The following is a 23,309-nucleotide window of genomic DNA, read 5'->3' on the forward strand; positions in this document are numbered from 1 at the left end:
ATTACTGCCTTAAAGGCATCCCAAACTATATTTTCATTCATTCCCGGGGTTCTATTCAGACTGAAATATTGAGTAATTTGATCTTTTATCTCTTTTCTATCTGTTTCTTTATAGGAGACTTTCGGATTGAATCTCCATTCTTTACTGTGTTTCTGTTATAACTTCCCAATTTTAAATATAGAGGTGCATGATTTACTGGCCATTGTTTGCCCACTTGTATTTCTTTTATTGGCATTACATTATTAATTCCTACCAGAAAATAATCTATAGTAGTGAAGGTTGAATGTCTATGTGAGAAAAAAGTGGGGACGTCCAAATTTTCCCCTATTCTATTATTAGCCTCTATTAGGTTCCACTTTCTGAAATTTATTTTGCAATTCCCTCCTTACTTCCCTGTTACTTTGTTCTTCATTTTTTTTTTGTGCAATTGAAGGTTCCAGTCCCCACCTACTATTATATCTCCTACCGCGTGTTTTCCTATTTTTGCACAGATTTTGTTTATGAAATTGACTTGTCTCTGATTAGGGGCATACACGCTTGCTATGGATACCTGGGTGTTGTTTATTTTACCAATTATCATTATAAATCTACCTTCAGTATCTTTAATGACCTTTTCTAATTCAAAATTTAGGTTGTCCTTTATAAGTATGGCCACCCCTCTGGATTTACTCGTACCCCTCGATTCGAACTGTAGTTCCCAGTTTCTATCATTTATCAATTTTGATTTATCCTTTTTTTGTGTGTGTTTCCTGTAATAACGCTACTTGATTTTCTTTTAACAATTTGGACAATTTGTGTCTCTTAACCAGTGTTGAAAGACCATTTGTATTTACTGACATAACATTGAGTTCATCCATCATATTTGGTTTGATCTTTTAGCAGTCTCCTTATGATTTTGTTAACCAATGTTCCTTCTCTATTCTTAACTGTTCCCTCCCGCTCCTCCCATCCCTCCCTTTTCTCCCGTTTAACCCATACCCCCCCTATACCTCCCATCCCCCCCCCTTCCCCATCTGGCTTCTGATTCTCACCCCTGTACTAAGGGAGGAATGGCTGAGTAAATTCTACTCACCTTCATCCAGATGACTCCCTGGGGATGAGCTTCCCTGCCCCCCTCCCTGTCCTCCATTTAGATCCCCCCCCAAAAAAAAATCAAAGTAAATGTAATAGATAGGCCACAAATGAGGCCTTCCCTTGCCAGGATCACTGGCTTCAGTATCAAAGTTCCTTCCCATCTGATAGGTGGGTATTCATATTCTACTAACACCACTGGCTGACTTTATAATTTGAGGTATATCTAGTTAATCTAATTATCTACACAGTTTGTGGTTCATTGTTTAGACTGTATTTTATACAATTGTCTTTGTAAAAATAGTCCAGCCTTTCTAATTGTCTATATAGATTACAGTTTATATATGCTGTCTTTAGACAGTGAGTAAGATGTTTGTAATCTCCACTGTCTTATTTATCTCTACTTCTAGTTCCAATTCTGTTTGGGTCTATTTGTTTTTCCTTATTCCGTTTTTTGTCTCTTCCTTTTCTCAATATCTTCTTCTGGGGGTTGTCTTTTTTCCCCCCTTCCTCTGGAACTGGTCTGTTCCAGAGGATGGCTAGGGTTCTTGACTTGATCGCCCCTGAATGCCACCTCCTGCTGCACAGAGCCAAGTCGGTTCCTTGGTTCACCGAGGAGCTGGCTCTGAAGAAGCGGGTGAGGCGGGGACTACAGTGCAAGTGGCGGAAGACTCGGAGCGTCACTGACCGAATACAGGCTAGAGCCTCCATTAAGGCCTACTCCAATGGCATTGCAGACATCCAGGAAAACTTTCTCGACTGCCCGCATTGCATCTGCAACAAATAGACAAGCAGAGTTGTTCCGGGTTGTCCGGGAGCTCCTTCATCCTCATGAGGGGGAGGAGCCCCTTGACAACTCGGTCTCTCGATGCAGTGAGTTCGCACATCATTTTGCAGATAAAGTCGCTCGATTGCACTCCGACTTGGACGCCAATTTTGATATAGCTCCAATTGAGGTACCTAGTGCATCTGTTGAGTCAGCTTTGATGGATTCGTTTCAGCTTGTGCGGCTTGATGACGTGGACAAGATCCTTGGAGCGATGAGACCAACCACATGCACTCTAGATCCTTGTCCTACCTGGCTTATAAAGCTTGCCGGGGGGGGGGGGGGGGGGTCGATTGGTTTTTGAGGATTATCAATGCCTCATTGGAACAAGGGCAATTTCCATCTAGCCTAAAACAGACAACTATTAGACCAATTCTAAAAAAGGCATCCCTTGATTCCTCGATTCTATCAAACCATCGACCAATTTCAAACCTCCCATTTTTAGGCAATGTTCTGAAGCGAGTGGTGGCCTCTCAACTCCAGGGATTCTTTTTTATATTGTGATTGTGTTGTGTTGCTTATATTTTGTTCTTATGTTGTTTTGGGGCGCTGCCCCATGTAAGCCGCCCCGAGTCCCCGTGGGGTATAAATAAAGTGGTGGCGGGGTATAAATAAAGTTTTATTATTTTATTTATTATAAGGTCTGGCTTCTTCCTGCCTGGAGGAATCTTTTGTTGGTAGGTGTTAGCTGGCCCTGATTGATTCATGTCTGGAATTCTTCTGTTTTCAGAGTGTTGTTCTTTATTTACTATCCTGATTTTAGAGTTTTTAAAATACTGGTAGCCATATTTTGTTCATTTTGATGGTTACCTCCTTTCTGTTGAAATTGTCCACATGTTTCTGGATTTCAATGACTTCTCTGTGTAGTCTGACATAGTGGTTGTTAGAGTGGTCCAGCATTTCTGTGTTCTCAAATAATATGCTGTGTCCAGGTGGGTTCATCTAGTACTCTGCTATGGCTGACTTCTCTGGTTGAGTTTGTCTGCAGTGCCTTTCATGTTCCTTGATTTTTTGATTATCAAAAAAGGATACAGTAATTCCATTGTTGATAAGAGTTTAGGTACAGTACTCACATTGTCTTGCGGGGTAGGTTGACCCAGTTTTTTGGGTTGATTTATTAAAATGTATATCTAAAGGGCGGAACCCCTGGTGGTGCAGCATGTTAAAGTGCTAAGCTGCTGAACTTAGCTGCTGTAAGAAAATCGCACAGACAGACTACAAACAGAGGCACAACTATGTGGCCCAAATGATTCATTGGAACTTATGCCTCAAGTACCACCTGCCAGCAGCAAAGAACTGGTGGGATCACAAACCTGCAAAAGTATTGGGAAATGAGCACGCAAAGATACTGTGGGACTTCCGAATCCAGACTGACAAAGTTCTGGAACACAACACACCAGACATCACAGTTGTGGAAAAGAAAAAGGTTTGGATCATTGATGTTGCCATCCCAGGTGACAGTCGCATTGACGAAAAACAACAGGAAAAACTCAGCCGCTATCAGGACCTCAAGATCGAACTTCAAAGACTCTGGCAGAAACCAGTACAGGTGGTCCCGGTGGTGATCTCAGCCGGCATTTGGAAACAATAGACATTGACAAAATTACAATCTGCCAACTGCAAAAGGCAACCCGACAGATCTGCGCGCACCATCCGAAAATACATCACACAGTCCTAAACACTTGGGAAGTGTTAGACTTGTGATTTTGTGATACGAAATCCAGCATATCTACCTTGTTTGCTGTGTCATACTATGTCGTTGTGTCAATAATAATAATAATACTAATAAAGAGGGTTGGAAGAGACCCCTTGGGCCATTTAGTCCAACCCCTTCAGCCTTTGTGCCGTGGGGGCCAGATAAATGGCTTCGATGTGCCGCATGTGGCCAGTGGGCCGTAGTTTGGGGACCCCTGGAGTATATCTAGCAAGTCAAGTCAGTATGATAGCACTGCCCCCAAGTAAGACTTCTGTTCACTTCTGTAAACTTTGCTTCAATCCTCACATTTCTAGCATTTCACAAAGTGACCCCTCAAAGTTGTTCACATCTTATATCTACTGTGTTTTCACTCCCTTGGTAATTTTTTCTGCCCCCTTTCTTTGTTTGCTTTAATTGCATTTCTAAATGCTCACTTGAAGTGCTAGTGTCTGCTATACTTATAATTTGGGGACAGAAACATTTGGTTGGGCGGCAAATTCTTATTTGAGGAAACCATGATCTCATTTTGCTCCTTGTAGCTATACCTTTTAGGTGCAGGACTCCATTGTTATTGCCACTTTGATGGCAAGCAGTACTTTGGTACCCAGTTCTGAACGTTTGTGTCCACGTGCCCCAAAAAGATATTTCTCCATGTTAAGATTTCCAGTGTCATTCTTTTCCCCCAACATTAATGTGATGTCAACATGATGTTGATAGATCATTGTAGTTTGTTGTTTTCTGTACTGTTTCCTCAGGCAAGATTTGTGGTGATTACTGTTATTTGTTTATAATAAAATGCAATTGAGGCACTAAACTCTCCAATATGGACAGTCAACACAATTATTGAAACATTAAATGGCAACTGTAACTTTAATTAGCAATTTCCCAATAATAGGTTTTGTCTGTTTTATTGCCTCCTATGTATCATGGCTGCAGGACAGATAATTAATTGTTCATTGCTAGTCTCTTTTAGAGCCACACTGAACTCAATCTCATTTCTATTTGAGGACTCATCCAGACTAGCCAAAAATCTCAGGATTTGATGCTCTCATGGAATCACAGTGTTACATGGTAGTACAAGAACCATCATGTCTAATCCCCTGCCATGCAGAAACATATACTCATCCAACCTTGGTTTAAAGACCTCAAAACATGGAGGGCCCATCTAGACAAGCCTTAAAACCGAGACTTGTCTCCATTCTACCAGAGTTGTCCAAAAGACAGGTTTCCCAACTTTGTTCCAAATTAAACACCTGGTGAGGTCCGGATTTTTTGTAAGATCCAGGTCTTACCAGATGTGGGCCCTATGTGATTGGGTCCAGGGATTGCGTCATGTGATCCCCGGGCCAAATCCATACAGCCATCTCAGTTTTTCAGACTCCAGGAGCCCAAAATACTGAAAGGGCACCCACCCCCTCCCCCCAAACTCCAAAACAAGCCCTCAAAAATTATCTCCCTCCTCACATCCTCCTGGTGTGAGGAAATGACGCACCAGGAGATGGGGGGGGGAGGAGGGATTTTCCTCCCCCCCCCCCCCCGGTCTCCTGGCACATCATTTCCTCGCACCAGGAAGGTGTGAGGAGTAAGATAATGGCAGCTGGGTACATTTTTTAAACTTTTAAGGGCTTATTTTGGGGGCTTCAGGCTGGCTGCATGCCATCTCGATTGTTATCAGGATGGCATGTAAACACACACCCCCGGGGAAAGCCTGGGTTTTTTTTGGGGGGGGGTGGACTTAAACTTGTGCCAAAGCGGGGTTTTTAAACCCGCTTTGGTGTCTGTTTGTCCTGTGTGAAAGCACACGGATAGTCTTGTCAGGTATTTCTTAAACCTGAAGCAGAGTTTCTCTCTGAGGCAATCTATTGCATTGTTGTGTGTAGAAAAATGAGTTTTTTTAAATATTTAGGTTTAACCTCTTTCTTGACGTTGTACTTCCACTTTTTGAGACTTTTATAAGTATTCACAATACATACTCCTGTCTTGGTCTGTTTCTCTTGATTTTCTGTCACTAACTTGACTTTTAAAATCCTATATGAGGTTCTGTCCTGAAAGTTTCCAATACAGGTAGATGTAAATTCTCATGTCTAAATCCATTGTCTCAGTTTCTTCTGTACTTCTGAATGGTCCAACTGAGGACATGCTGTGTGGGAGAGTGGCCTATGCCATGGAAGTATTTGCCAATATGATATATACTGGTCAAGTACCTATATCAGCACAAACATTATTTCATAGAATCATAGGATCACAGAGTTGGAAGAGACCACATGGGTCATCTAGTCCAACTCCCTGCCATGTGGGAAAAGCACGAAAGATGGCCATCCAGCCTCTGTTTAAAAGTCTCCAAAGAAGGAGCTTCCACCACACTGAGTTGTGAAACTCGAATGTGATGGCAACGAGTTATGATCTTAGGACATCTGTGTTTTTCTGTCTCACATACTACTGAAGTCTATTCTATTCCTGCTACTACATTCACTTCCTATATATTCACCTGGTTCTTTGTGGATATGAGAGATTCTTCAGAACCTGTTAAATGCTGAGATGTAAATCTGCTTTCAGATCCTGAGCCATTATGAAAGTCCACTCTGTCTTTCACAGTGACACATGATTGGTTTCATCCTAGTCTTATGGAAGAAGTCAGACATGACTCTGAGTGTAAGGGAGAGTGAAAGATATTTGTCACATTCACAAATCACTGTAATGGTGAATGGTGAAACAAATCCAGATGATCTGCTGACTCCATTTGATATCAAAATATTTTAATCTACCTTTGCTTCTTCTGAAGAGCTTCTAGTCTATTTCATCACTGAGAACATTTATAAAATGCTTATTTTATCTGTCAGCTTTATTGGAGTTTCTCAAGTTAAAAATCTCTCATAGGTATGCCTTCCTCCTGGATAAAGCTCTTCTCATCTGCAAGCGAAAAGGAGATTCATATGAAATGAAGCAGTTTGTTGATTTGTCCAACTACCAAGTTCAAGATGACTCTTCTGTAGTGAAGGACAATAAGAAGGTAATGTCTGGACACATCCTTTTGGGGGAGAAAATCAAAAGGGGCCGTGAGAGCAAGAGGGGCTGAGATCAAAATGTCCCAACCAATATTTTTTTCCTAAAAGGTCATAATATGCCCTTTCTTTCTTTTTTTCCCTTCTTCTCAGTGGAGTCACATGTTTCTCCTAATTGAACTTACTGGATCTTCAGGCTATGAACTGTACTTCAAGACACGGGAATTGAAAAAGAAGTGGATGGAACAATTTGAAATGGCCCTGTAAGTCTCTTCAATTCTTGTAGCTTTGTATTCTTTAATTTATCCTTCTAAGCTTCTTATATACAGTATTGAAGATCAATCTCTGATTAACTTAGAATTAGTATTGGTACACTGTTTTGGCCCATAGGTTTCAGGGGAATGGAATGAAAACACTTAAGGATTAAAATACAGGTATTTAGGACAAAGGTAGTGGAAATTTCAGTTTCACATTTTCTGTTCGATTTTCTGTTCTCCATTTATAAGTGGGGGTTGAGTGAGTCAAAGCAACCCAGCTGCATTCATGGCCCCAAATGCCCCTGAGAACAAAGCTAGAATATGAGATGGTGTCACTCTGCATGTTCCTGGAGCATACATAGAGACAGCTGCTCCCATTGACCCAAATCTATAAAATTTTGGAGACTACATACAATAAGATCCCTGTAGCCACCGAAGATAAATTCCTGTGTGAACTGCAATGACCTGAAATGCCATTAAATTAGCTGACATCCAGTTTCAGCATACCATAGAATTGCATTTGAAAAGCAAGATATTCTTAAGAGATGTATCCTCTCTTGGAATTTGTTGGGTCCTTCAATGGAATTCTGCAGTACCTTCTTAGGGAAGCATACTATAGAATCACCTGGAGGACCTACCAAATTCCTAGGGATCATTTTTCATCAGGAGTGGTTAAGTGGTATGTTTTCTACAGTAACAGGAGTCTTCCCGTATTTTCTCATTAATGTGTATTCTCATTAAGGTAGTTCTGTCAAAAGCCTTAGTTCTTAGGCGCTCACACATAAACAAATGGGTTTTTTTTTCCTTAACTTGGTGTACTTACACCAAACTGAAGTGTTTAAAAACAACTTCTGATAGATTGGATAAATAAATGAGAAGAAAAAGAAGGAATGTACCAATACCAAATCATTAATCCACTTCAGAGGCAGGTGGAAGAACTTTGCCTTCTAGTTGCTGTTTGTGAAACTTAGCGACTTCCTGTTTCTCACTCTGTTGCAGTTCTAATATCTACCCTGAAAATGCTATGGCAAATAGACATGAATTTCACATGTACTCCTTTGAGGATACAACTTCTTGCAAAGCTTGTCAGATGCTGCTGAGGTATGTGTGCTACCACCCTTTCTCCAAGTTCTGGGGGAGTATAACAAGTGTCCACAATACTGTACAACTGCCAGTTTTACATGGCTCCACTTTTCAGATTGAAGTGAGTGGAACTGGTAATGAAGGAAAGCCCAGTATAAATGTTCTCTCACTCTGGAATATGGAGTTTCAGTTGATGCCAATCATTATTTGGAATCACACCAGCCAAGCTTTAATTTGCAACAGAAGAAAGTCTTGTAAGATACACAGGCAAAATTTCCCTTTTTAATGGGTTTCTTCCCTTCTGGATACAGAGGGACCTTCTACCAGGGCTATCGCTGCAGCAAATGCCGATTACCTGCTCACAAGGAATGTCTAGGCCGAGTATCACCCTGTGGGAAGTCCAGCTCAGGTAATTTTCTAGTCTGCTGAGAGTTTTAGAAGGATCCTTTGAGGATAGGGAGGATCTTGGACTGTGCTTTGACCTCATGCTGCTATGCCCACCATCCTGAAGCTAGATTAGGTATGGGCAAACAAAGGCCCAGGGATGGATGTGGCCCCCTGGACCTCAAGCCCTCCTCATTTTCCCTGTCCTCTTGGCATAAGGACACGGTCGCTGCCACATCCTTATGCCAGAAAGACAGGAGAGAAGGCACATAGCAGCTGAGAGCCTTCTGGAGAGCTCTCAGCCACCCACGTGTCTCACCCTCCTCCTGGCATAAGGACCCATCCTTATGCCAGGAGAAGGCACGTAGCAGCTGAGAATCCTCCGGAACACTCTCATCTGCCACCTACCTCACCCTCCTCCTGGCATAATGCCAAGAGGACATCCCAAGGATTGGGGGAGGAGGATCGAGGCAGTCGCTGCATGTCCCACCTTCATCGCGGCACAAGGATGAGGCAAGCAGCACCGTTCGTATGCTGGGAGGGCAACCTGAGCATGACCCTGCTCCTGCCCTATCCCATGCAGGCCTGCTCCACCTTGCGCACAAAAACACCCACCCACCCCTTCCCGGCCTTTCCAGCCAAGTCCACAATGCGGACCCAAGGTAAAAAAGTTTGCCCATGCCTGAGATAGATCCTCTTTGGCTAGAGCAGGGGATCATTTTCCATTCAGACTACAATTCCCATAGTGGAGGGTATGGAAATTTGCCACCCTAAATGTCCCTCCTGGAGTAGGAATTGATTGCCTATGGATTTCACTGACATTCATTTGTGAACACACTTTTTTCCTGCTGGGGGATGTAGGACATTACTTATTTAGTAATGGTATTTACAAATAAACATCTCCTTTCATTAAACTTTTCTGTCTTCTCCCTTTCAGCACAGGTAACCTCAGCTGAATATTTCTGGCTATGATGTGATGTGGACACTAGTGGGCAATCAAGTTTATATCTCAGTTCTCTTAACGCGCTTCCTGACATAATTTAAACCTGGGCCAAAGCGGGTTTCTAGTTCCTGTGATGTAGTGAACATAGGATATTGTACACCGCTTAACACCTGTGTACTCCACTTCCCCACACAACTCACCATTGGAGGAGGGTAGGGATTGTAGATTTGGGTGTCTTGAGTGTTCCTGGTCCTTGCAGCCAATGAGAGGGAACCAGCTGGTTCAATCTCATTGGCTGGGGATGGGCCTGACCAGAGTGGCCATGTAGGGCTTCGTTCTGGTTGGATTGTGGGGAATGAAAGCAACTGTCCCAGTGAGCTCTTGGCAATTGCTTGCCAAGTGCCATGCCACTCACCCTGCCTGCATTGCAGGTTGATATAGTATTGTCTTCAAATGTTACTAGGTCTGCTACATGTATTGTCACAACTTTGTCACAATTGTCACAATTGGCATGGGTCCTGGATCCAGGACATGGATTAGCAGTGCCTCTTGGGCATTGGTAACAGTAAAGGGGGGTTGGTTTGTGTAAACTGGAAGTAGTTCAGGCCCTAGCCTTGGGATCAGGCACATTTACAGCACCTCTTGGTGGTGGTGGTGGTAGGGTTATAACTGGAGGCTTAGGCCCACATGGGACTTTTCCTATGATCTCTCATATGTTATTGCACCAACTGTATTTACAGCTATTAACCACTGAAGTTGTGGCCTTTTCATTCCGTATTGTGTTGTGTGTAGTTGATTCTTGTATCGTGGAGAGTATCCAGCCTGAACACAAAATCAGACTTTAACACAGGCATGGGCAAAATTCAGCCCTCCAGGTGTTTTGGACTTTAGCTCCCACAATTCGTAACAGCCTGTTACAACAACAACAACAATTTATTGATTAGCCAGTTGGCCTTATCAAGAACAGACAATACAAACACAACATACAACATACATCTAATTCACTTAAAATAAAATACAGATATACAGGTTTTTGCCAGCTTGGTGCCAATTTAGCTTAACTATAGATCTATGCATCAACTATCCTCGTCTCCCATACACTGCACCCCAATCTGATCTATGTATTCAGATCTCTTTTTAGCAGCTTTAAACAAATACAGGGCCACTTTTGTTGTCAGAGTGGAGTTATAACCGGCCAACAAAAATGAAGTTTTGGCCTCAATAACGCAATAACCTTAATACCCATAAGTATTGTTTCCTTTCTTTTTCATATAGGTTACAATTATGCAAAATGTGGTTCAAATTTTCGACTTCAGGGGAGCCACAAATACATAAATTTCTTCATATGGGATGTGGTTGAATCTGCCATATCTCTCCATGGACTCCATTTGTTCGAATAATGCCCTAGTGAAAGTGATTCTTAGGTGTTTTGGCATATCTGCTTTTAGGTACAGCGCCCGCTGGAAATTACGTTAAAGCGTCCTAACCACTTCAGAGATCCTGTATTTGACAGGGTGGCTATGTCTTTCTGGGCCTCAATATCTAGGATCCTTTGGATTACTGTCCTTTTTTCGGCATCCCTATTCTGGTCTAAGGAAGTAATTTGTAATCCGCAGGTGCAAAGAAACCTTGTTAGTTGTTCTGCCCAGGAATCTTGGTTTAAGCCATTAGATTGTTCTAAGAAGCACAATTTTGGCAGTTTGTTATTTTCGAGATTTTTTATTTTAGACCAGTAATTAAAGGCCCTCATTTTGGCAAGACCTTCAATAGAATATATTTCTAACTCTAACTGCAGCAGCGGTGGTCTTAGTGTCAACGCCAAGTATCTGTCTTAAAATATTTGATTGTGTTTGTTCTAGTATTGGCAGTTTGCTCAGGCCCCAGATTTCTCCTCCATATATTATCATGGGGAGGTTTTTTTTAATATAAACTTTGATTATTGGAGTTAAAGAGGCAGGATATCTGTGGGTTAGCAGTCTTGCCAGTGTGTTAGAACGTGCTCTAATTTTGATTGCGCAAGATTGGGAGTGTGCCAGCCAAGAGCCAGTCTCTGAGTATACTAAGCCTAGATATGTAAAAGAGCTAACCTCTTTTATAGATACGCTCTGCATCTAGAACCCATTTCTTGTAAGCCGCTCCGAGCCCTAGGGGAGTGGCGGCATATAAGTTTGGAAAATAAATAAATAAATAAATAAATTTGTGTCTAGATGGGTGCTTTCCGAACACCATGATTTTTGACTTGGCTTTGCCTACTGGCTGTTAGGAATTGTGGGAGTAGAAGCCCAAAACACCTGGAGGGCCGAAGTTTGCCCATGCCTGCTTTAAAGTCACTTGCATCTTGACTGGTTTCTCGGTAGACTCTAGGCTCTTCTCCAGCTTAGTGTCAGTAAACACTTTGAGATAGTGGTATAACATTTGGGTTTTGTAAAACAAAGCCTCATGAACTTGAATGTATATTGTAGTTGTTTTCTTAATCTGTTTATCCTATTATGCTTATATTATTGATGTACTCTGTTGTTATGTAATTTTAATATGTTGTAAGCGTGTCTCCCGCTACGACCCACCTCGAAGCTTAAGATCGTCAGATGAGGCCCTGCTCACGGTCCCGTCAGCCTCACAAGTGCGGCTGGCGGGGACGAGAGACAGGGCCTTTTCAGTGGTGGCTCCCCGCCTATGGAACGCCCTCCCCATTGAAATCAGGCAGGCTCCCTCCCTCCTGTCTTTCCGAAAGAGGACAAAAACGTGATTATGGGACCAGGCATTTGAGCATGAGTAGCAGCAAAAATGAGATAAGAATATATGACCTACTGACAGACCCCACATGAACATGGAAAGCGCCTTAAATGTATATTTAAATGTATAATTATGTATATTTTAATTGATATTCTTAATTTTATTGTAATTTTTAATCTTGATGGAGTTTTAAATTTGACGACAACTGTTTTTTAATGTGTATGTTTATATTGTAAGCCGCCCTGAGTCCCCTGATGGGTGAGAAGGGCGGGGTAGAAGTGATGTAATAAATACATAAATAAATAATAAGCTGCTTTTGGTACCGCGAGGGAGAAAAGCAGTATATAAATAAAGAATTATTATTATTATTATTATTATTATTATTATTATTATTATTATTACACTTAATAGGTTTTGAGGTGGTTTACAGTTAACAGCACTTTCTTGGGGTTCTTGTGGGTACACTGCAAAGCAAAGAAGTAGCTTGGGGGCTAACGAAGGCTGTTATGGGTTGCCTTTCTATTTTCTCTCTGTAGGGCAACATTGATGCGCCCCCTACCCCACTGTACCCATTGTAATGTTTTCTTGTTTTTGTCTGTTTCATGCAGAATCAGGATCTACCATGAAGAAGGTAAAACATAAAGTAAAGGCAAATCTATTGCTAGATTGGAACGTAACAGTGGGCAAAAGGAGAAGCTGCATTTTGAATTAACCAAAACATGTGTTGTCAAAGACTTTCATGGCCAGGATCACAGGGTTGTTGTATGTTTTCCAGGCTGTATGGCCATGTTCTAGGAGTATTCTCTCCTGACGTTTCGCCCACATCTATGGCAGGCATCCTCAGAGGTTGTGAGGTATGGAGAAACTAAGAAAGGAAGGTTTATATACATATCTGTGGAAAGTCCAGGGTGAGAAAAAAACTCTTTGTCAGTTGGAGGCCAGTGTGAATGAATGAACAACATTCACACTGGCCTCCAACTGACAAGAGTTCTTCCCTCACTCTGGACTTTCCACAGATATAAATATAAACCTTCCTTGCTTAGTTTCTCCATACCTCACAACCTCTGAGGATGCCTGCCATAGATGTGGGCGAAACGTCAGGAGAGAATACTCCTAGAACATGGCCATACAGCCCGGAAAACATACAACACCCCCCACCAAAACATGATTACATTATACATGTTTCTGTTTAACAACAAGATTGCATGGCATGAAAATTGTATTTGTAGAAAAGGTTTGATAGAAGGAAGTGTTCCCATTTGCCAACTCTTCCTTTCAAACCCTCTGCCTGAGTCTCCCACCCACAGCCAGACATAATCTCAATCCCAGAATCAAGTATGGGGCAAGCAAGGGAAGAAGCCAGGGTAAGAATTGACAAAGACTGGAATACTCGTCACTTCCAATTTCTTTCTTCTCATATTACTGAGGGGCAGAACAAACATGAAATTAAGAATCTAATATTTTCCCTAATATGTATGACTCTGAATAAAAGATTCACTTCCTGTTGTCTTATCCCCATTTGTAACTAGGGGTTGGATGTAATTCAGATGTTTGTAACTTGAGGACTGCCTGTATCTACCTGGCAGTCAGAGCTCATCCAGACTAATGGAAAAGGCCCAGAATTTGTTCCTAATCCTTCCAATTGTATACTGAGTTAAAATTAAATTCATCTGGGGAGATAGTACATACTGTATTTTGACAGAAAATATTCTGGAATCAACATTTGGGATATATGGATATCCCAAATAAAAAATCAGAAAGAAAAGAAACAAAACCTGTGACTTCTTGAGTTTTCTAACTAGTTTGGATGTGCTTTAAAACTGTGTGTGAGCATGCTCAACAAATAGACACTCATCTTCCTGGCATGGGTACCTGGGATTTTAACTCCACCTCGCTTGCCACATTGTATAGAAGTGACTGTTGCTCTCCTCTCGTTTCTCCCCCATTTTTTTTTCAATTTCATGCCTTTTTCATTTGTAAAAAATACCTGATGTGGAGAGTTGGGCTAGTTTTACAGCAAAGGCAAAAATATTTCTTATTTAATTTTTTCTTATTTATAGTCTCTTTGGGGGGCCCTGGTGGCACAGTGTTAAAGCGCTGAGCTGCTGAACTTGCAGACCAAAAGGTCCCAGGTTCAAATCCCAGGAGCAGAATGAGTGCCTGCTGTTAGGCCCAGCTCCTGCCAACCTAGCAGTTCGAAAACATGCAAATGTGACTAGATCAATAGGTACCGCTCAGGCGGGAAGGTAATGGCGCTCCATGCAGTCATGTAAGCCACATGACCTAGAGATGTCTATGGACAACGCCAGCTCTTCAGCTTAGAAATGGAGATGAGCACCAACCCCCAGAGTCGGTCACGACTGAATTTAACGTCAGGGGAAACCTTTACCTTTTTTTAATAGTCTCTTTGTGGTTCCATCTTCACTTTCTATTTGATAGTCTTTTCTGTCTCAGCCTCTTCAGTCCTCAATCTCCTGACTCTGAATTCTGAGCCTTATCTGCTTTGTTTTACTTTGTCCTTGCTTTCTGACAACAGCATGTAGTTCTCTCACCTGTATACCAAGTATGAACAGCATAGAAACCATCAGGACTGCAGAATTATAACAGTTTGACTCCCTTTTAACTGTCATGTAATCCTGGGGTTTATCGTTTGTTGTGACACCCGAGCTGTCTGGCAGAGAAATATAAATAGCTCACAGAACTACAAATCCCACAATTCCATAGCATTGAACCATAATGTGTTAACAATTCTGCAGAATGGATACAGCCATAATTCTAAAATTATATAGTGTGAAATAGGCCCTAATTATCTATACCTTGTTTCCTTTAACCCTATTCCTGTTATCTGAATCAAATTCTCTGTGTGTTTCCTGTACAGAATAAATCCAATCGACATGCAGCAGAGAGAGAGAGAATGGATATGGGTAAGTTGGAGCCGGTACCCTACCATTAGGTTTCCAGAAAGTCACTGGTGATTACAGTTAATGGGCACAAGTTCTGCATGCAGATCTGTATGCTGCTCTATGGAATCATTTTAGCATATCTTCCAGAGAAAGCTCCTTGCATTTGTCTTTGAAAAGGAAGAAAAGGCATCTGCTCTGTCACTGTTCCTGTTGTTCATCCCAGTAGGCCGGGCTGTGGCGCAGGCTGGAAAGCAAGCCAGCTGCAACAAATCACTCTGACCAAGATGTCATGAGTTCGAGGCCAGCCCGTGCCTGCTCTTGTCTCTGTCTCTGTTCTATGTTATGGCATTGAATGTTTGCCTTTATGTGTGCAATGTGATCTGCCCTGAGTCCCCTTCAGGGTGAGAAGGGCGGAATATAAATGCTGTAAATAAATAAATAAATAAATAGTGACAGTTCTCCTTGCTTTGTTGACTCAATGGTAGAAATCAGTCCTTGAAACTGAAATGGGGAGACTGAGGGCACTTCCAGACAGCACCAAAATGCGGGATTAAAAAGAGGCAAAAAAAACAGGGACCTCAGAGCAGGTCCCCACACAGACCAGCTGGTCCCGGGATTTCTTCCCCTGCCATCCTCACTGGCCTCCCTTCTGTGTCTTGGGATAAAATGGAGGACGGTCGGGGGACATCCACCAGAAGTTTTTTTAAGTAAAATATATGATTATGCGCTGATCCGTATATGCGCATATCTTAATATAATAAATACAAGTATATTCGCATGTGCTCATATAAGGTTCATATTCCAATTTCTCTCCTTTATAATGATCCGGCACACATTTAGTGCTGACATTATCTAGCCACCCCCCTTTCTAAAATGGGAACTCCAATGTTTAAAGCCCTGGATGGGCCCTGAAACTTAACTTGAACCAAGCGTCTTCTAACCCTTTCTTCCATCACATCAGAAAGGGCTGTCACCATTTCTGTTGGAAGGAAGCTGACAATAGATTTCCAGAACCGGCATCAGGATGCAGACTATTGCTCATCTCTTGACCACAGTACAGTGTGACCAAGAAGCAATGTCTGCCTCTTTCAACACCTGCTTGCTTTTCCTAATTATTTAGGAAAGCTCACTTGACAATGTACATGCAGGACAAGCAGGAAACTGGTTCATCTCAATCACTCTTCTTTGTTCTTTAGGGCTTCCCAAGCTGGAAGTGTGCCAAGAATATTATGGTCTTCCTCCACCACCTGTGGCATTTGGCCCAGCACTGAAGCTCAGTGTGGGGGATATTGTGGAGCTAAGCAAAGCCGAAGCAGAGCAGCTGTGGTGGCAGGTTGGTGTAATGTGTAAAGCTGTCCAGTATCAGCCCTTTGCTTGTAGAGTAGACTCGGACCATGCAAATACTGTATCCTGAATGATGGACAGTCTCCCTGTTTCTTCCTTTCTCAACTGGAACATTGAGAAGCAATGCTTCTCAAACACTGGATACAGAAGCAGGGTCATCTCCCCAAAATTAAAATTAGAGACACACTTCATTCTTTCACCCTTCATGCAGCCCAGTCTACACATCGGAAAAGCAGATCTGACATATGACAGCATATCATTTTCACATGTCGAGTGCAATTTGAAGTAATACATTGGCCTCCCTTTGTCAGTGATCCGGAAACTGAAGCTGGTGCAGAATGCGGTGGCTCGTCTTCTCGCCGGGGTGCCGGCGAGGTGGCGTATCACCCCAATCCTTCAACAGTTGCACTGGCTTCTGATTGATTACTTTCAGGATGTTGGTACTAACTTTCAAGGCCTTACATGGTTTGGGGCCGGTGTACCTGAGGGCCTGCTTATCCCCCTACCAACCCCAGAGATTATTTCGGTCTAAAGACCAAAAATTTGCTTGAAGTCCCTAACATCCGGACCTATCATTGGTCTTCTACTAGGCAGAGAGCCTTTTCGATTGTAGCCCCTTATCTATGGAATGCCTTGCCAGTTGAAATTCGAACTACCCGAGACCTACTTGCCTTTCAGAAAGCCTGTAAAACCTTTCTCTTTCAACAAGCCTTCGATGGGTGAAAACTTGGGGCTATGTCCGTTCTTATTGTTATCTAAAGCGAACTGTATTGTTTTATCTATTTTTGTAAACCGCTCCGAGCCAAATTGGGAGTAGAGGTATACAAGTCTAATAAATAAATAAATAAATAAATATGGTATTTCAGAGGTTTACATGGACAGAGGGTACTGAACATCCCATTTGATTATCACTTTTACGCTCACATTCTGTGAGGCCATCCCATTGGAAGACTGTTTGTGGCCCATGGAATATGTCGGGAAATTATGAATTGTTAGGAGATTATACAAGATATTTTCACGGCCAGAAGACAGGCACCTTCAGTGGCTCTTAACAGTTGAGAATGGAATATCCAAGGACAGTATCTTAATTCACAGCATGCTTTTAAGACCTAGCTGATGACCTGGTTTTTAAATTTATTTATTGGCAGCAGTTTCTGCTGTGTTTTCCTGTGGAGCAAATGAGACTATCACAAAATTGTCCAGGGCATTTACTGTGCCCCTTGATAATCCATAAGATAATCCATTGGAAAAGTTTTAATTTATTTTTGTTGTTCCTTTAAAAAATATTGCAAGCCAATTTGTCTTTTTACAGATTATACAGGCAGACGCTTTGTTAAAAATGTTTCTGTTGACCAAAAACACAAATGACTGCACTCACACAGTTACAGATTGCAAATTTGTTTTTAAAAAGGAAATAGTGGTTTCTGTAACCCTTTGATTGTGATTGGTTTAGAACAGTATTTCTCAACCTTCCTCATGTTGGGTAACCCCCAACCATAAAATTATTTTCGTTGCTACTTCATAACTATAATTTTGCTACTGTTATGAATTGTAATGTAAATACCTGGTATGCAAGATGTATTTTCATTCACTGGACCAAATTTGGCACAACTACCTGATACGCCCAAATATGAATACTGGTGGGGTTGGGGTGGGACTGATTTTGTCATTTAGGAATTCTAGTTGCTGAGATTTATCATTCACCTACAATAAAAGAGCATTCTGAACTCCATAAATGATAGAATTGAACCAATCTTGGCACATAGAACTCCTATGACTAACAGAAAATACTGGAAGGGTTTGGTGGACATTGACCTTCAGTTTTAAAGTTGTAGTTCTTCTATATCCATATAACACTGTGATCTCAAACAATGATGGATCTGGACCAAGCTTGGCATGAATACTCAATATGCCCAAATGTGAACACTGGTGGAGTTTGAGGAAAATAGACCTTGACATTTGGGAGTTGTAGTTGCTGGGATTTATAGTTCACTTACAATCAAAGAGCCATTTGAACCACACCAACAATAGAGTTGGGCAAAATTTCCCACACAGAACCCCCATGATCAACAGAAAATACTGGAGGGATTTGCAAGGAATTGACAGGGATTTAGGGGAGATGTAGTTCACTTATATCCGGAGAACACTGAGAATCCCAACAATGATGGATCTGGACCAAATTTAGCATAAATACCTGATATGCCGAAATTTGAATACTGATGGAGTTGGGGGGATTGATTTTGTCATTTGGGAGAAAGACAGGAGGAGAGCTCTTTAGCCTTCTCTGCCAAAGGGGTTCCTAAGACCATCAGAAATATGTGTTTTCTGGTGGTCTTTGGTGACCCCTCTGACACCCCTTCGCAACTCCCTCAGGGGTCCTGACCCCCAGATGAAGAAACGCTGCATTTGTTGTGGTTCCAATCCAAGTTGTCATTTCCCTTGCAACTGCTATTTGCATCAAGAGCTCCTGCTGGTCCCAATGATTCATGGGTCAATAGCTGGCTTTTCCTGTTGTTTCATGTTTCAAGCAGCAATGTTACAGTGTAAGAAGTCCTATATTGTGCCGGATGTGAGCATTGCTTTATGTCTTGCATTGTAGGGAAGGAACACATCTACCAATGAAGTTGGCTGGTTTCCTTGCAAGAAAGTGAAGCCTTACGTCTCTGTGAGTAGTCCTTCCCTGAGAGCAGTGGGGGAAATTCATTTCTTTGTGTTTGGATTGAACAGAGGATTTCTGAAATCTATTGTATGGTTTCCTGATAAGTGAGAAGGTTTAGATGAGAGTTGATGAATCATACAGAGCTTCTGCAGTCAGTATCCTAGGAGACATGATAGCCATGTACAAATATGTGAGGGGAAGTCATAGGGAGGAGGGAGCAAGCTTGTTTTCTGCTAATGAGCAGAAATAGGTCTTTAGCTGTTTTTTGAAGGAGAGGAGGGAGCGGGGCAGCCTTATTTCTTTAGGGAGAGATTCCAGAGGTGGGGGGCAGCCACGGAGAAGGCCCTCTCTCTCATTCCCGCCAGCCATACTTGAGATGGAGGTGGGATCAAGAGCAGTGCCTCCTCCGCTGACCGTAGTGTCCGGGATGGTTTGTAAGAGGCGATGCAATCCATCAAGTAATCTGGACCCAAGTCATTTGGGGCTTTAAAGGTAATGACCAGCATTTTGTATTTAGCCTGGAAGCAGACCAGCAGCCGATGGAGCTGCCATAGCATGGGAGTGGATCTCTACCTGTACAGAGCTCCTGTTAGCAATCTGGCTGCCAATATCTGAACCAGCTGAAGCTTCCGAACTATCTTCAAAGGCAGCTCCACGTAGAGAGCATTGCAGTAGTCCAAGCAGGATGTGACTAACGTGTGGACTACTATGGCCAGATCTGGCATCTCATGGTACAGGCGCAGCTTTAATTGTGTGAAGGCGCTCCTCCTGGCCACTGCCGACACTTGGCTCGATGAGTCTAGAAGCACTTCCAGATTGCAAATCTGTGTCTTCAGTGGGAGTGCGACCCCACCCTGGGTCAATACAGGGAATGCCGTGGATGTAGCGTACCTAGATTTCAGTAAGGCCTTCGACAAAGTCCCCCATGACCTTCTGGCAAACAAACTAGTAAAATGTGGTCTAGACAAACCTACAGTTAGGTGGATCTGTAATTGGCTAAGCAAACGAACCCAAAGGGTGCTCACCAATGCGTCATCTTCATCATGGAAAGAAGTCACGAGTGGAGTGCTGCAGGGCTCCGTCCTGGGCCTAGTTCTGTTTAACATCTTTATTAACGATTTAGACAAAGGGTTAGAAGGCACGATCATCAAGTTTGCAGATGACACCAAACTGGGAGGGATAGCCAACACTCCAGAAGACAGGAGCAGAATTCAAAACGATCTTAACAGACTAGAGAGATGGGCCGAAACTAACAAAATGAAGTTCAACAGGGACAAATGCAAGATACTTCACTTCGGCAGAAAAAATTGAATGCAAAGATACAGAATGGGGGACGCCTGGCTAGACAGCAGTACATGTGAAAAAGATCTTGGAGTCCTTGTGGACAACAAGTTAAACATGAGCCAGCAATGTGATGCAGCTGCTAAGAAAGCCAACGGGATTTTGGCCTGCATCAATAGGGGTATAGCATCTAGATCCAGGGAAGTCATGCTCCCCCTCTATTCTGCCTTGGTCAGACCACACCTGGAATACTGTGTCCAATTCTGGGCACCGCAGTTGAAGGGAGATTTTGACAAGCTGGAATGCGTCCAGAGGAGGGCGACTAAAATGATCAAAGGTCTGGAGAACAAGCCCTATGAGGAGCGGCTTAAAGAACTGGGCATGTTTAGCCTGCAGAAGAGAAGGCTTTTTTTTCGTGTCAGGAGCAACCTGAGTTGCTTCTGGGGTGAGAGAATTGGCCGTCTGCAAGGACGTTGCCCAGGGGACGCCCGGATGTTTTTTGATGTTTTTACCATCCTTGTGGGAGGCTTCTCTCATGTCCCTGCATGGAGCTGGAGCTGATAGAGGGAGCTCATCCATGCTCTCCCCGGGTGGGATTCGAACCAGGCAGCCTTCAGGTCAGCAACCCAACCTTCAAGTCACGAGGCTTTTATCCCCTAGGCCACGGGGGCTCCTGAAGAGAAGGCTAAGAGGAGACATGATAGCCATGTACAAATACGTGAAGGGAAGTCATAGGGAGGAGGGAGCAAGCTTGTTTTCTGCTGCCCCGCAGACTAGGACGCGGAACAATGGCTTCAAACTACAGGAAAGGAGATTCCACCTGAACATCAGGAAGAACTTCCTCACAGTGAGGGCTGTTCGGCAGTGGAACTCTCTTCCCCGGACTGTGGTGGAGGCTCCTTCTTTGGAGGCTTTTAAACAGAGGCTGGATGGCCATCTGTCGGGGGTGCTTTGAATGCGATTTCCTGCTTCTTGGCAGGAGGTTGGACTGGATGGCCCATGAGGTCTCTTCCAACTCTACTATTCTATGATTCTATCCAACACAGGCTGTAATCCTACACCCTGATCTGCCTGACTGATCTGCCTTCTGACTGACCATGAGTGCCTCTGTCTTGTCTGGATTTAGTTTCAAAATATTTAAGAATCTCTAAGAATCTCTAGGTTCTGCACTGCAATTCTATGGTCAACTTCTGGTGGCAATTGACCAATTGAGTTATGCTGGAGATTCCTAGAGAGGTGTTCACGTGCATAAAAACAAAATACTGATTTATTTATTTTTTGGTTTTCCCATTTTCATAGGAGCCCTGCACCCCTACACCCCAGCAAATGTAGAGGGCTGGCTATATACATCAAATAAGCCAAATTAAAAGCCCAATTAAATTAATGTTGCCGTGTGGTTTAAGCACAGCTGTGAGACACCACTGATTTTGGCAATGGAATTTTGGCAGCATTTCCATAAATGGTGTGGCCTGCCTACTGCCTTCATGCCACCAATTAATGCCCTAAATGATATATTTATGAGGTGCTGTGTAGTAAATTGCCTATGATTAATTCATTGCTATTCAAGAGATAAAGCCTTCTCACTTGGATCTCAAAGTAAGAATCTTGTAAGCTCATGCTATACTATACTTTGTGAACTTGAAAACATTGCAGTATGAAGTTGATTCCAGAGAATTTAATTTGGAAAATACTGTATCTCTGGGTTTAAACAGTTTAACTATCCACAACATTATTTCACTGAAGGACCAGATTTGTCACGATTTTCCTACCAAATCAGTGAAGGGTTGAATTCTCTTGAGCTGTTTTTTTAAAAGCCTACAGGGAATAAAGGTTCATACCAAATGAAAATAAATATGTTGTCGAAGGATTTCATGGCCGGGATCACAGGGTTGTTGTATGTATGGTTGTATGGCCATGTTTCAGAAGTATTCTCTCCTGAAGTTTCGCCCATAATAAATATTTTCTTTTCTTTCCCAGACTCCTCCTCCAGATCTATCAGTTCATCTTTGGTATGTAATATCACAGAAAAAAATCATTGTTTATACATGCCATGAATATGTCTGTCTTTCCCAATTATTTGCTATAATGCTTTCTCATATTATGTCCTTATAGCTTTAAATGCGTTCATCACACCAATATCAAAAGCTCAATGTTATAATGCAAAATTTATAATCCATTAATTAATTTCCTTTATGATAACATATTAGTTCTTGTAAAGAACTCAGGCAGGGGGGAACCCTTTGAAATCCCACCGCTGCCACCAATTGTAAAGAACTCATGCAGGGGGGATTCCTTTTAGATCCCACCGCAGCCACCAATTGTGGTGATGTGGAGGTGGAGGTTGTTTTTAATTAATTAATGATTATATATAGAGAGAGAACTATATCCACTGCCACCAGTTATCAAGAATGTTTATTTACGCTGCCACCAGAGGTAAAGACGTTTATAATGCGTCCACCTGATGTTAAGGGGATTATCTATTCTTGCCACCACTATTGGAATACGTAGCCACTGGCTCACTTAGAGAGGAGACTTCTATCTTTCTTCCTTTTGATGTGTGAGAGAGACTGAGATGTTTGAAGGAATAATAACATTTATTGAGGCACAAAGCTTAGTGGTTACAATAACTTCTTTAAAGGCACTTAGATAATGGTTGCAAAGCTATGTTGAGGTGTTCCAAACTTCTTAAAACATCAGTTCTTTCTTCACTAACAGACTATCTTAAAATAAGTCACCACTTATTTTCAAATTGACTCAAAATGACCAATCATTTGAGCCACCCTGATCCCTCAACCAGAATCAGTCTCTCGGTACCTCATAAGGGCACTGACTCTAAAACTAACCTTCCCTGTGGTTTACTGACCACAGACTGACTGACTGACTGAGTTTTCCCTCCAAAATCTGCTCTCTCTCTTCAGTTAACCCAGTTGGCTCCGCCCCCTTCTCCATGGCAACCAACTCATGAGAGTAGAGTAACTGAAAAACTAACCCTTTTTAAAACATAGTTAAACATAGTTAAACACTTCTTTACAGTTCTGAATAAGAATCATGTATACTCAATTTTGTTTCAAACTTTTGTTAGCAATTGTTAAATATGTCAAAAACTGTAATATTTCCACTTTTATGC

General features: G+C 42.3%; 1 protein-coding gene across 3 annotated transcripts in view; it reads left to right on the forward strand.

The window, feature by feature from the left end:
* vav1 (vav guanine nucleotide exchange factor 1) overlaps positions 1 to 23,309 on the forward strand; it is a 127,883-nt gene that overhangs the window by 83,368 nt on the left and 21,206 nt on the right. For all 3 annotated transcript variants that reach the window (XM_062974097.1, XM_062974099.1, XM_062974098.1), the window contains 9 exons: positions 6,471 to 6,603; positions 6,749 to 6,858; positions 7,852 to 7,953; positions 8,247 to 8,344; positions 12,604 to 12,626; positions 14,874 to 14,919; positions 16,095 to 16,231; positions 18,842 to 18,907; positions 22,160 to 22,191. In XM_062974097.1, the coding sequence (XP_062830167.1) occupies positions 6,471 to 6,603; positions 6,749 to 6,858; positions 7,852 to 7,953; positions 8,247 to 8,344; positions 12,604 to 12,626; positions 14,874 to 14,919; positions 16,095 to 16,231; positions 18,842 to 18,907; positions 22,160 to 22,191 (747 nt within the window). The remainder of the gene's footprint in view (positions 1 to 6,470; positions 6,604 to 6,748; positions 6,859 to 7,851; positions 7,954 to 8,246; positions 8,345 to 12,603; positions 12,627 to 14,873; positions 14,920 to 16,094; positions 16,232 to 18,841; positions 18,908 to 22,159; positions 22,192 to 23,309) is intronic.

Source organism: Anolis carolinensis, chromosome 2, assembly GCF_035594765.1.
Source record: "Anolis carolinensis isolate JA03-04 chromosome 2, rAnoCar3.1.pri, whole genome shotgun sequence".
Taxonomy (NCBI): domain Eukaryota; kingdom Metazoa; phylum Chordata; class Lepidosauria; order Squamata; family Dactyloidae; genus Anolis; species Anolis carolinensis.